A 12,803-nucleotide genomic window follows, 5' to 3' on the forward strand; every position below is an offset into this window, starting at 1 on the left:
GCTACAACCTATCTGAGAATATCATCACTGCTTTGCACAACACACTTCATTCTGAAGGCTGATTAAGCAGCCACCTTGCACACGCCATCGCCTTGCACACTCACAGCCGGGATGGGGGTTTTGAGCACTGCCACTTTTGAAATGCAGCAACTAGCAACATATTGGAAAGCCAAAAGGGTTCTGCTGTCATTAAGAAACTTCCTCAAAGTTTTTTAAAAAAAATCAAACTCAATAAAAATTTCCGGGTCAGGACAGGGACTTGCTGCCGCTCAAGATGGGTTGAAACATGGCAAGTGCACCACATTGCTTCAGAAATATTTCAAAAACACATTACAAATCCCAGGTGCATGACTTGCATAGGAGATTCATACGCACTAAAACAAGCCATGAGTTAGCATGGCAGTACAAATGCTCAGGTTGGCTGGGGTTCGATGCCAGCAGTGGTGAAAAAGGCTTCCCCACATCCCTCCCCCAAACTTTTAACTGGTATTGGGGTCCTCTTAAACTGAGAGCTGTTGCCCTCCTGTGTTTTGGTGCTTCGTGAGGGTTGGGGGAAACTTCCAAGAAAAGCGCAAAAATGCAAAAAGTGGGAACTGCACATAGCATGCAATTCAGAAAGAGGCGCGCGGCATTTATGTGCTTTGCAGCCGTGCCTCCGAAACCTCTGGCTCGAAAGACAGCCCTCTAACTCCGGGATGCCGCTGACTGAAAAGCCAGCATCGTTCTCCTCCTCCTCCCCTCCCCGATCCCTCCTGCAAGAGATCTGAAGCGGCAGACCCACCTTCCGCATGGCGCAGTACAAGGAAGACCGACTCCTCCGAGATGATGTACTTGTGCAGGGCCACCATGTTGGGCACACAGCGGGGGATGATGGTCTTTCTCTTCCTGCTGTACTCGCTACTTTTCCTTAGACCCTGACAGAGAACAAAAAGGTCAGTTGTACCCTCAGTTGCCTTTGCAGCATGCTGTGCTCGGTGTTTATCAACCAAACTAATCTATCTGAGTTACTCCAGGCTTCAGAGAAGCCACTCATCTGCTGCTCTATGGCCCTCGGTCCCCCGAGGCCCTGCTGATGGCATCTGGCGCAGGTCCAGAGAACAGAAGATGGCACAAAGCTCCCATTAAAATCAATTACATGGGTCAATGTTTTCATTAGAATCTCTCGCAAACCAAGTCATCAGGATGACACTCTGCTATTTCCCCGTGACCTTTTTTTTAAAAAAAAAAATCTATTTTGGAGGGTGGGTGGGTGCCGTACTTTTAAGTTGGAGAGTAAGGTGCAAATTTTTACACCCAACCACGTTTCATAGGCAAGCCTTCCCCCCTACACACACACACTCCGAACCACTTTTAATGGGTTAGAAGCAAGCACACACACTACTCTGTCTTTCCCTCAGCTTGATGGCGTGACACGGTTTGTTTCCTAAAGAGGTTATTACTTCAAAAGGTGGCACGGGCAAAGGAAAGCGTGATGAGGGGAGCCTTGCTGCTGGTAAACATACAGATAAAAATGTGCTTCAGGAAACTAAGGCAGGTTTTGCCAGCCTGGTGCCCTCCAGATGTTTTGGAACTGTGGTCCTAAAAATCTGGAAGGCACCAGATTGGCAAAGGCTACGCAAAGGTCATAAGCATCCATTTGATGGCTTCACATTGCGCATTTTGTTTTACAAACTTGCTAAGAGGAGACAGGAGGAGGTGGTGTTGCATTGCCACCCTTAGCTGACACAGACCTCACGGAACACCTTTTCCTATCATAATCTCGGGCACAACAATAAAAGGCATCATAGATGGTTCAGGGGAGGTGGATATCCTGAAAGTGGAATAATGCAGAGGGTGGGGAACTTTTTTCAACCTGATGGTGTCATGAGATTTCCCCTTGTGCGCTTAACTCCACAAACAGGATGGAAACCAGGAGGGCTCATATTTGCTTCTGGAGAGCCACACGCCAGTAGTTGGTAAGGCCAGAAGCAAAAGGCCAGAAGCAATACTTTGTTCATTATTATTATTATTATTATTATTATTATTATTATTTATTAAATTTGCATATTGCCCTATACCCATATAAAGGTAAAGGTAAAGGGACCCCTAACCAGTAGGTCCAGTCGTGACTGACTCTGGGGTTGCGGCGCTCATCTCGCGTTATTGGCCGAGGGAGCCGGCGTACAGACAAAGCCGCTTCTGGCGAACCAGAGCAGCACACAGAAAGGCCGTTTACCTTCCCACTGTAGCGGTACCTATTTATCTACTTGCACTTTGACGTGCTTTCGAACTGCTAGGTTGGCAGGAGCTGGGACCGAGCAATGGGAGCTCAGCCCGTCGCGGGGATTCAAACTGCCGACCTTCTGATCGGCAAGCCCTAGGCTCTGTGGTTTAACCCACAGCGCCACCCGCGTCCCTTATAACCATATATCTCAGAGCAATTCACAACATAAAGCTACAATATAAAAATACATAAAAATAAGAACAAAGACATACTCCTCCCCTTCCACAACACATTTAACGGGATATCAGATGTTCAATCAGCCAAATGCACAGTTGAAGAGGAACATTTTTGCCAGGCACTTAAGAGGGGTACAATGAAGGCGCCAGCCAAACCTCCCGGGAGAGAGCATTCCACAAACGGAGCCACTGCAGAAAAAGCCCATTCTCAGGTTGCCACCTTCCAGAGCTCTCGTGGAGGAGGCACACGAAGAAGGCCCTCAGAAGATGATCTCAGGGTCCAAGCAGGTTCATATGGAGAGAGGTGGTCCTTGAGGCTCGTTTCTACACACATACCTCTTTATCCTCCATGCAAACAAGCAAGAGGCGGTATTTTGTGTTGATGCCAACTGAGCCACACCAACTCAGGGGACAACCAGCAATACTCTGACAGATGATCTCAGTGATCAAGCTGGGATATAAGGGTTCAGGTGGGCCCCTAAGGTACCCTGGACCTAAGTTGTTCAAGGCTTTATCAATTAGTGCCTGTGGCACTTTGGAGTCTTGATTTTTTTGACTGAATTTGTGGCCAGGCGAGGAGACAAACATCAGCGCCCCAAGTGATGTAGGAAAAAATAATGACTTACCTTCAGTATAAATGTCTGCTGTGTCCTAGTATCCATTACCAGCAAAACCTAAATGAAACCAGCAATTACAAAAATGCAGGCAATTTGTATGAGCTTTCACGGAACAGCTCTTATGGCTTCCTCTCTGCATATCAGGGAGAACAAGACCCCCGCAAAGGAACTCTACAAAAACCCTCGAATATAGGCAACAACTCATTGCATTTTTAGAAAAACAGTAATGCTGCAAAGGCTTAACAAGATAGTGGGTCATTCAAGAATGCAATGTGAAAGTGGGGTGTATCAGCTTTTACACACCAGTACACAACTCCCAAACTCCCACTAGGGTGTTTGCTATCTACTATTTTAATAATGTGTATGTTCCCACCCAGGGACCACTGACTTCGCCGCTTTGTTTTTAGAGGGGCATTACATTATGGTGCTGGAGGAGACTCTAGAGAGTCCCATGGACTGCAAGAAGATCAAACCTATCCATTCTGAAGGTAATCAGCCCTGAGTGCTCACTGGAAGGACAGATCCTGAAGCTGAGGCTCCAATACTTTGGCCACCTCATGAGAAGAGAAGACTCTCTGGGAAAGACGTCAGGACGTTGGGAAAGATGGAGGGCACAAGGAGAAGGGGATGACAGAGGACGAGATGGTTGGACAGTGTTCTCGAAGCTATCAACATGAGTCTGACCAAACTGCAGGAGGCAGTGCAAGACAGGAGTGCCTGGCATGCTCTGGTCCATGGGGTCACAAAGAGTCGGACACGACTAAATGACTAAACTACAACAAAAACTACAGAGAACCAGTTCACCATAGCAGGAGAACAATGTATGAGCTACAGAGGAAGAAGCAACTTTTAATAGGAGTCTTATCTGTTGTGCAAATCAGAACTTTGCAGAACATGATTGCATCAGCTAAAAGCCAAAATAGAGAGAAGTCCACTTTCTTCTCAAATATGATGAACACAGCCACAGATACACCCCCCTCACCCAATGTGTTAGCATTACCTTGTCCTGTATATAGTAAACACGCTCAAGAAAGAGTAATGTAGAGAAGCCAGAAGAGGGGTGGAGGAAAGTTAATTCGGATAAGATATAGATTTAAAGGAGAATAATATTGTTAAGCTGTATTGTGTTTAAGATATTTGGAAAAAAATAATGAAAATTATTGCAGAAAGAAAAAGAAAAAGAAACCGCTAATGTCCTGGTTTATCTCATAGTCAGGCAAAGATAAATGGTTGGGTGATGACACCTATACTGGGCTTGTATTTACTGAATATCCAAAGTGTAAACTTGCTACAGGGAAGCCCATGGTTAGATTTGGTCCTTATTATCCAGTGGCAATTATCCAGATACTCTGAACGCAGAAACCTGCAAGTGGTCAGAAGTTCCAGAATCTTGTTTGATCCTCATACCAAGATTTTTCCCAAAGCTTCTGCTCCATTCAGAGCATGATCCATATGTGTATGTTGACATTTAAAGACCTCATATATAGTAGGGCTGCCATACGTCTGGAATTTCCCAGACATAGCCGGGATTCATCTGCTGAAGCGGCTAAAATATCCGGGTTACAAACACTTCAGGTTACAAACGCCTCGGGTTACAAACTCCGCTAACCCAGAAATAGTACATCAGGTTAAGAACTTTGCTTCAGGATGAGAACAGAAATTGTGCTCTGGTGGCGCGGCGGCAGCAGGAGGCCCCATTAGCTAAAGGTTAAGAACGGACCTCCAGAACGAATTAAGTTCTTAACCAGAGGTACCACTGTAGTCATCACTCTTTGCCCATTGAACAGGCTCAGTCCTTGCCATGGTGTTTTTGAGGTGTTCTCCCTCCCCGTAGTCTCCCCACTCATTGGAAATATTATTTGTACTTCGGAAAACGCTAGGGTTCGCTCCCAAGCAGGATGATACTTTTCCTTGCAGGCGTGTAGTGCCATTTTGGCTACATGAGGAACAGCACTCAGACAAATGAATTCACTTCTAGCATAAACATGCACACAAGTGCTGATTTTACGTCCCTAGGTTGGTGAGTTTCCCATCAAGATTTTATAAGATTGCAAATCAGGGCTATTTAAAAGCAGACTAGGAACTAATAGGATAAATCACAGCAGGAAAATTGAGCTGTGGTCTCCCTGTTTGGCTACAAGGCAAGGGTGGGAAAGACAGGCCAAATTAAAATAGATAAAAATGCTTAGAAAGTGATACATCAATTTTCCCAGGGACTTTGTCTTTTCAACCAAGTTTGTTTTCAGCTAGCTAACATTCACATTGAGGCAGTAAATACAAGAACATATGTGATTTTTTTTAAAATGTGCCCTTTGACTGTCAATTTTTCCCAAACAGGTGTTGGTTAAATGATTATAAATTGGCCCCTGGATACACCTCTTCAACTGAGCCGTACAGGACTGGAGATAATATAATTAGAGTAAAAACATCAGGCTGGTGAATGCTTTCCATCTGCTTGGCAATAATGTTTAGTTAACAATAGTCTTTAAAAAGAAGCACCTTCAACTTCCCTTCTTAAAGTTATTTATAGGGCCATTCTTAACACCCCAGCACTCTTGCTAACAAGAGCTTTAGCCACTTGGAAATTATAAGCCATACGGCTAATTCCGAAAAAGAAACGTCTGCATACAACATCTGCAGCTCTCCAATTTTAAATGAAGCAACCTCATTTTAGAGTCATTTCTTAATGAATGGGCCTACGACTCTGTATTAATATTATCATTGCGTACACAAAGATCATAAGGAGCCAAGCATTTTATTTTTTTGGGGGGGGGGGAATACCAACACGAGGCTAATCGGTAGTGAAGCCGTCAGCATAAAGGACAGAATAATAGCTTCTTTAACCCACAAGAGGGCTGGATCATTTGTAGGCTAGAACATACCAATTTAATAACACTGCTCATGGCTTTGCTCACCTTTATAAAGACAAAAATCTAATTTGGACTAATTTGATATGATCGTCTTCCCAATCAAAAGCGCCCAACACAGACTTTCATTTCAGGATAAAACAACTGCTGTAAGCAAGCCATCATGAAATAATTACCTTTGATAGCATATCATTATTGGGACAAATACCATTAAAAGAATGCTCCCTTTAATTCCTCCTGTACCTCCCAACTAGTATGTGGGGTGGCTCTTAATTGTCCAAGCAGGAGTAGGTCACGTTGACCACAAGCCACATGCAACCATCGGGGGCATAATCCAACTCTTCCCCAGAAACTCCACAAATGACCTTGAGCACAGCTCACCCACATCCTATTTTTGCCAACTGCAGAAGCGCCATTTTTGCTGAGCTTTGCCAACTCAAAGCTGGAAACAATGGCCAACCACTTCATCAAGCACTGCTCACCAATCTTCCATCTCTTCCTATTGTTCACGTCAGGCCTTGATGGAAGCAGGCACCAATTTACTTGCAACTGTGAAAATTCTATGCTCAAAATTCGCCCGTGAGGCTAAAAAGAGGAAAGCCAACCCTAACGAGACACACTTCCATTTTGTTTTAACAGAACTGTTCCTTTTAGCAACCTTTTTATTTTAGTAAAGGTAAAAGTAAATGACCCTTGGATGGTTAAGTCCAGTCAAAGGTGAATATGGGGTGTGGCGCTCATCTTGCTTCAGGCCGAGGGAGCCGGTGTTTGTCCACCGACAGCTTTCCGGGTCATGTGGCCAGCATGACTGTCACAGTGGCCTGGGTGGGCTACTTCAGAGTAACGACTCCACACTGCTCTGCATTTTATCTTTTTATTGGTGCTGCGTATTTACAGTGCTAAAGGCAATACTATTTACAGAGACACATCTTATCCGCTTGAGTCAGAACCTCCGAATGGCGTTTGGCGCGTTTTTCTCCAACATAACAACTTGGGGAGACCCAGCCTCTTCCCCCTACGTTTTCTGCGCAATTCCGGAGTTGGGGGGATAGGTCTGCCCCCCTTGCTTTCCCCTTCCTGTCCCACCTGGGACGATGGCTCCTCTACCCTGCCTGAGCCTCGGACACCGCTTCCTGCTTCCCCACTTGCGTCGGAACTCTCCCTGCTTTCCCCTGCGCTCGGGGATGGGCTGGAACTCAGGAGGGGAGGGACTTCGCGATATCCCCTGTCCCTCACAATGACTAAACCACTTCTGGCACATAAGAACATTGTGATGGAAGCCAGAGTGCATAGAAACGCCATTTACCGTCCTGCCACAGGGGTACCTATTTATTTACGGTACTTGCACTGATATGCTTTCAAACTGCTAGGTTGGCAGGAGCTGGGACAGAGCAACGGGAGCTCATCCTGTCACATGGATTCAAACTGCCAACCTTCTGATCGGCAAGCCTAAGAGGTTTAGACCACAGCGCCACCTGCGTTCCTTTCATTTTTTTTAATACATAGCATAGAAGCAGGTGCTGCCTCTTTTTTGGCGATCACTCATAGCAAAGTAAGATTGTCTTCCATAGACATGGTTCTAACAATGAGTCCGTAAGTGACTGTGGAGGCCAATTCTGGATCCACACGTCCTTCCACAGCGTGGGGCAGAAGGGCCAGAAAACACAGCAGAGCCGGAGTTCCGCATTTAGAAGCGAACAATTTGATCCACTTTACCATCTAAACAGGATGTGTGTGTGTCTGTGTGTCCGTGTCCCCATTAAGACCATTAAGCACTGAGCCTAAAAAGACCAAACTGCACAACTGCCTCTCCGATAACTTAGTGAGGTTTTTTATAAATATATATATATAAAAACCAGCTGACTACAAAACCTTTACTAATGCTTTAAAGACAAATATGCAGATCACATTGAAACAGTAAGAGGGAAAACCAAGTCAATGCCTTCAAAGGCCTCTTTGTGCTTTGACAGTAGTTTCAGTCTCCAAGTCAGCAGTACAAAGCTCTAAAAATTGCATGTAAAATTAGGACAAATTATTGTAAGTGGAGCAGCAAGGGAACATTAACGATATCTAAGACAGTAACACGGTAATTTCGGAAGAGGGCAGGGCTGCAAAACAAGAAATAAAGAAATAATCCCATTTTATTTTTATGTTCCCAAAGTTGAGGATCGACACAAATACTGCAATTGTAACTTTACTGTGCAAAGGTGTACCATATTTTCCCGTGGATTAGAGGTGGTTTTTTAACTAAAAATTGTGTTAAAAACTGGGGTCGTCCAATACACGGGTAGTGGCATTGGGGGGGGGGCTTGGTGCCGCTGGTGCCGCTGCGCGCGAGGAAATGATCTAGGGAGTGTTTCCTGCTGCATGGGGAGAGAAGCTCAACAGCTTTGGGCCATCTCCCCTCATTTTCTTAAAACTGAGTCCCCAAAAATAGAGGGGGGGCCTTATAGACAGGAAAGTACGGTACTTCACTGGAAATCAAGGAACCTGCAGCCCATATGGATGCTTTTACAAACATTTCCACTGAAATAAATGGGGTTCAGTCCCAGGACTGCACAGCATTGCAGCCTTGGCTCCACATGAAGACTTAGGCTGGCAAAGTCTAAATTATTCCCTGTTCCACCCCGTCCCCATAAAATAAAATAATTGGGATCGAACAGTTTTGTTTACCAAAAACAGGAGAAGGGAAGACAAGTTTTGTGACAATAAATAAATGCATTTTTATAAAATAAAAACTGGAGGGTTGTTTATTTGTTTTTAAGCTGGAAAATAACCACTATTTAGCCTAAAGAAAAGAGTTGATTTAAAAAAAATAAAAACCTTTAAACACACAGAAATTAGCAACTGTTTCGGTATGCTAATTTTTTTTAATTAAAAGATACTTCTGCAGCAAGAGCTCTTTCATATGCACTGCTGACTCTTCATCAAAAGCAAAGTTTCCAACTTAACACCAGCCTAGCTGGTGGCAGCCTGAAGGTTTACCATCTGCTGCCACCCCAAGTCACGGTGGCCACCTTCAGAACATATGCATCAAAGCGCCAAGATAAGAGACAGAAGGAATGCTGCAGAAGTCAGCAGAAAGGGAGGGGAGCCGAAAGCCCAGAGGCGGGCAACAGGCAAGCCACCAGAAAAAGGGAATATGGCGAATCGCGAAGTCACCTTATTCAACTCCCAGCCAAGGTCGCAAGGGACACAACTAGATGAACTACGAGCCAAGAATAAAATGTGCCTGTCTCCAGTCGGTTTTTCCTTCAACAGAAACTTGCATGGATGGATTTGGAGGGACAATTTGCGTATCTGGGGGTAGTAAAACACCCCACAGGGACTTAATTCCGCTTCCCTGAATCAGTTTTTGTTTGCAAAATCCCATAAGACATTCAGAGCTTTATGGGAAGAGGCGTAGCTCGGTGGCAGAGCATCTGCCCTGCATGCAGAAGGTCCCAGGTTCAATCCCTGGCGTCTCCAGTTCGGGCTGAAAACCCAGAGAGCTGCTGCCGGTAAGAGTAGACCATACTGAGCTAGATGGACCAATTATCTGCACCTCAATACTTTCCATTGGCTGGTGTAAAACAGAATCCCAAATGGGGACCCAGGGAGTATAAGAGAAAGAAATTTCACAAAGATATCTCCGTCGGTAAAACATGAGACTCTTAAATCTCAGGCTCATGAGTTCAAGTCCCACGTTGGGCAAAAGATTCCTGCATTGCAGAGGGTTCGGCTTAGATGACCCTTGTGGTCACTTTCAACTCTACAGTTCTGTGTTCTATGAAACTGAGGGTCAGAGTACAGTACATGTTTTATGTAAGAAACCTGTGACTGGATTTCCCCTGCATCACCTTCTTTACTTCAAAGCAGATACACAAGATACTAATTTGATCTGATAGGGGGAAGCAGTGCTGCAGGGGACGCATTTACCCCCTTTCCCCCATGCCGCCACCACCCCGATCTATTTGCTCCACATACAATGAAGCTGCTGTTAGGTCCAGGGGAAAGGGGCGTAAGGGCACCATACAGGAATATGCTCTTTCCAAGAACTCAGAGAATGAACAGCATCTTTGCGAAGTTATAATTCCCAGGATTCTTTGGGCAACACCATGAGACATGTAATGTTTGCTGCGTGGCCCACACCTAAAGCAACCAACTTCTCTATCTCTGGAAACTTTTCCCCTGATGCAGGATGGAGAGGGGTGTATTTTCACCACACAAACTGGCCTCCTCGCAGACACGACTGCCAGGGCACTGAATTGCAAATCCAAAGAGAGATTTAATATTAAATGGGGATTGAAGCTCTTATCTTACAAAGTGGGAAACCCCCTTCCTTTCCTTGCAATTTGCTTTCGTCATCTTCTGTCTCTCTTTTTTTGCCATGCATTGATTAAAGAAAAGTAAGACCACAAGGAGCTAAATAAAACTGGTTCAGCCTCTGGGCTGCCAGTTGGCTATTCCTGGCCCTAGACCACCTGCAAAAACCTCCTTCAGGCAGCAAAAAATCCTCATTTGCTGGCTGTCCTTTCTTCCTCTTGATTTCTGCTTGCCAGCAAGTGAGAGCAAGGGAGAAACTGAGCACATCTGGCAATCTCTGTATTTGCTGATCTTGGGTTCTGTTTTTCCCGTATTTGCAAGGCTGGCCTAGAAGGCAGTGACTGTTGCCTTCCGCTAACAGACTGCCAGCATCTCATAGGTCTCCGCCGCTGAAGTGCTCAAGCTCCATTCTGCTCCTATGCAAACAGTTCTGGCTTGTGCACCAGCAGTGGATGAATCCCACACATGGATGCACCCCAAGACTTGCAGCTATCTGCTCCATCCCTCCTGGTGAAGGATTAGGAGGTTAAGTCGTTCCTGGACCATCCTACCGTCTTACAGATTTATACAGTATACACAGCTGAAAGCTATCATCGGCTTGGTCAAATTGCTCTTGCCGTCTAGGCTCTTTAATAAATACGCAAAGAAAGGAACACCAGACCAGATCAGACCCTTATAAGTAGATGTAAGCAGATGAGAATGAAAAAGACGTTGACTTACAAGCCTGACCTAGTGACACTGGAGGAAATGGAACTAAATTGACTCGAATCTAAGCGCTCTGACCAAAGAGGTCTGCAATCCAGGCGGCAAGACATTACTGAGAGGTCTCCTAGCGTTGCAAGCTTAATGCACCATACATCACAGCGGAAAGGGAGGTGTTACTAGTTATTTCCGAGGACACACGTTTTACCACACTGACATCCATCAGGTATTTGTATTCATTTCTTGTGTCTTTCTTTCTTGTATTTATTTCTGACCAACAAGCAGTGGGTTGCCCACTCCTTCCCAACAGCGATCGTATTTCTGAACATGGACACAGTGCAATAAGAACATGATTATCAGTGCACAAGGTCCCTTACAGGGTAGCAAGAAGAAACAGCAGTAGTCCCTGCCTGAATAGGCTAACAGCATGAAATATGACGCAGGGGAACACCAGAGGTATATGAGAGGCAACGGTTATTGGAGAAGGCTTCAGTTCAGTTTTGTGAGGAGTGTTGTTTTTGCTTGTTACTGTGTTGTGTATTTTTGTGTTTTTGTATTGCAAACCGCCCTGTGATCCTCAGATGAAGGGTGGTATAGAAATTTAATTAAATAATAATAGTAATAATAATAAATTTGAGCCACTTGCAAAGTTCTGATCTGGCAATGGGTCACAAATGGCTCCAACATCCAAACAGTGTTGGGACCTTGGCTGGGAGGGTTGTACAGAAAGAAACCTGTTCCCTCCCTCCTTCTCAGCTTAACATATCCAACTCCCTCCCCTCAACAGCCATCTCCATTTCTAGCAAACAGAGGACAGTCTCACCAGCCAGAATACTAGTGCATGAGCCTAGTTCAGGCATAGGCAAACTCAGCCCTCCAGATGTTTTGGGACTACAATTAACATCATCCCTGACCACCGGGTCCTGTTAGCTAGGGGTGGTGGGAGTTGTAGTCCCAAAACATCTGGAGGGCCGAGTTTGCCTATGCCTGGCCTAGTTCATATGCTTTGGGAATTTGGCATTTTCAGTATTTTGGATATCCAAGGGTTGGGCATCTGTAGCCGAGTCAAAAGTCTTGACTTATATATAATATATGAAGACTCTTGATTTGCAGTGTGTGTGTTATTTCTATAGCAGGTCTCATGCTTCTTATTCGTTATCTCAATGATTCTTATAACTGTGTAAGTATGCTTATCCTAAGAAAGAGAGAGGATTGTTTACCTAAGTCAAAGATAGAGAAGTTCCCCGCTCACCATTAAGAGTCACATTCCCTTGGAGAATAGTTGCCAGCAACACAGCAAGAGTAGGAGGAGCTTGCTGTGGGAAAGCATACAGCCACACCCAATTCTCTCTCTCTCTCTCTCTCTCTCTCTCTCTCTCCATCACACAAACACACATAAACACACACACACACAAACACACCCTGCAGGTCACACATTCTCTGTCCCTGGTAACACTATCCTGTGAGAGTATGTGACTGAACTGGCAGATGAACCAGGCATTTCCACCTCGCAACTGAGGTGTTAAACCCAGAATTTAGAGTACAGATCAAATGCACACAGTATGAAAGGGCAGATTTAAAATTTTCAAATAAATGAAAGAAATAAACCTCATCTGAGTGACTACAAGGAGCCATCAAAAGACTGGCAGATTAAATGCCGAATGAAGAAGTGCGCCTTTAAAAGTTAAACAGCCCATTTCATTAGCGTGTCACCCAAGTTTGACTTGGATCACTAATTGGCTGTACTTAACCAGGGCAGTCACTTTAATCGCATCATCTCTTTGGTCTCTCAATTAGGCTTACAAGAGCCACATCTTGTTCATAATTGTTTACTCAAGACAAAACGAAATTACCCTGGATGGAATCTGGGTGT

At 44.9% G+C, this 12,803-nt stretch overlaps 1 protein-coding gene across 3 annotated transcripts in view; it reads right to left on the reverse strand.

The window, feature by feature from the left end:
• The window catches only part of RPS6KC1 (ribosomal protein S6 kinase C1), a 91,547-nt gene that overhangs the window by 28,270 nt on the left and 50,474 nt on the right, over nucleotides 1-12,803 (reverse strand). For all 3 annotated transcript variants that reach the window (XM_088666704.1, XM_035111304.3, XM_088666705.1), the window contains 2 exons: nucleotides 3,066-3,113; nucleotides 782-914 (listed from right to left, as the gene is read on the reverse strand). In XM_088666704.1, the coding sequence (XP_088522830.1) occupies nucleotides 782-914; nucleotides 3,066-3,113 (181 nt within the window). The remainder of the gene's footprint in view (nucleotides 1-781; nucleotides 915-3,065; nucleotides 3,114-12,803) is intronic.

Source organism: Zootoca vivipara, chromosome 3 (genome assembly GCF_965207765.1).
Source record: "Zootoca vivipara chromosome 3, rZooViv2.hap1.1, whole genome shotgun sequence".
NCBI classification, from domain to species: Eukaryota; Metazoa; Chordata; class Lepidosauria; order Squamata; family Lacertidae; genus Zootoca; species Zootoca vivipara.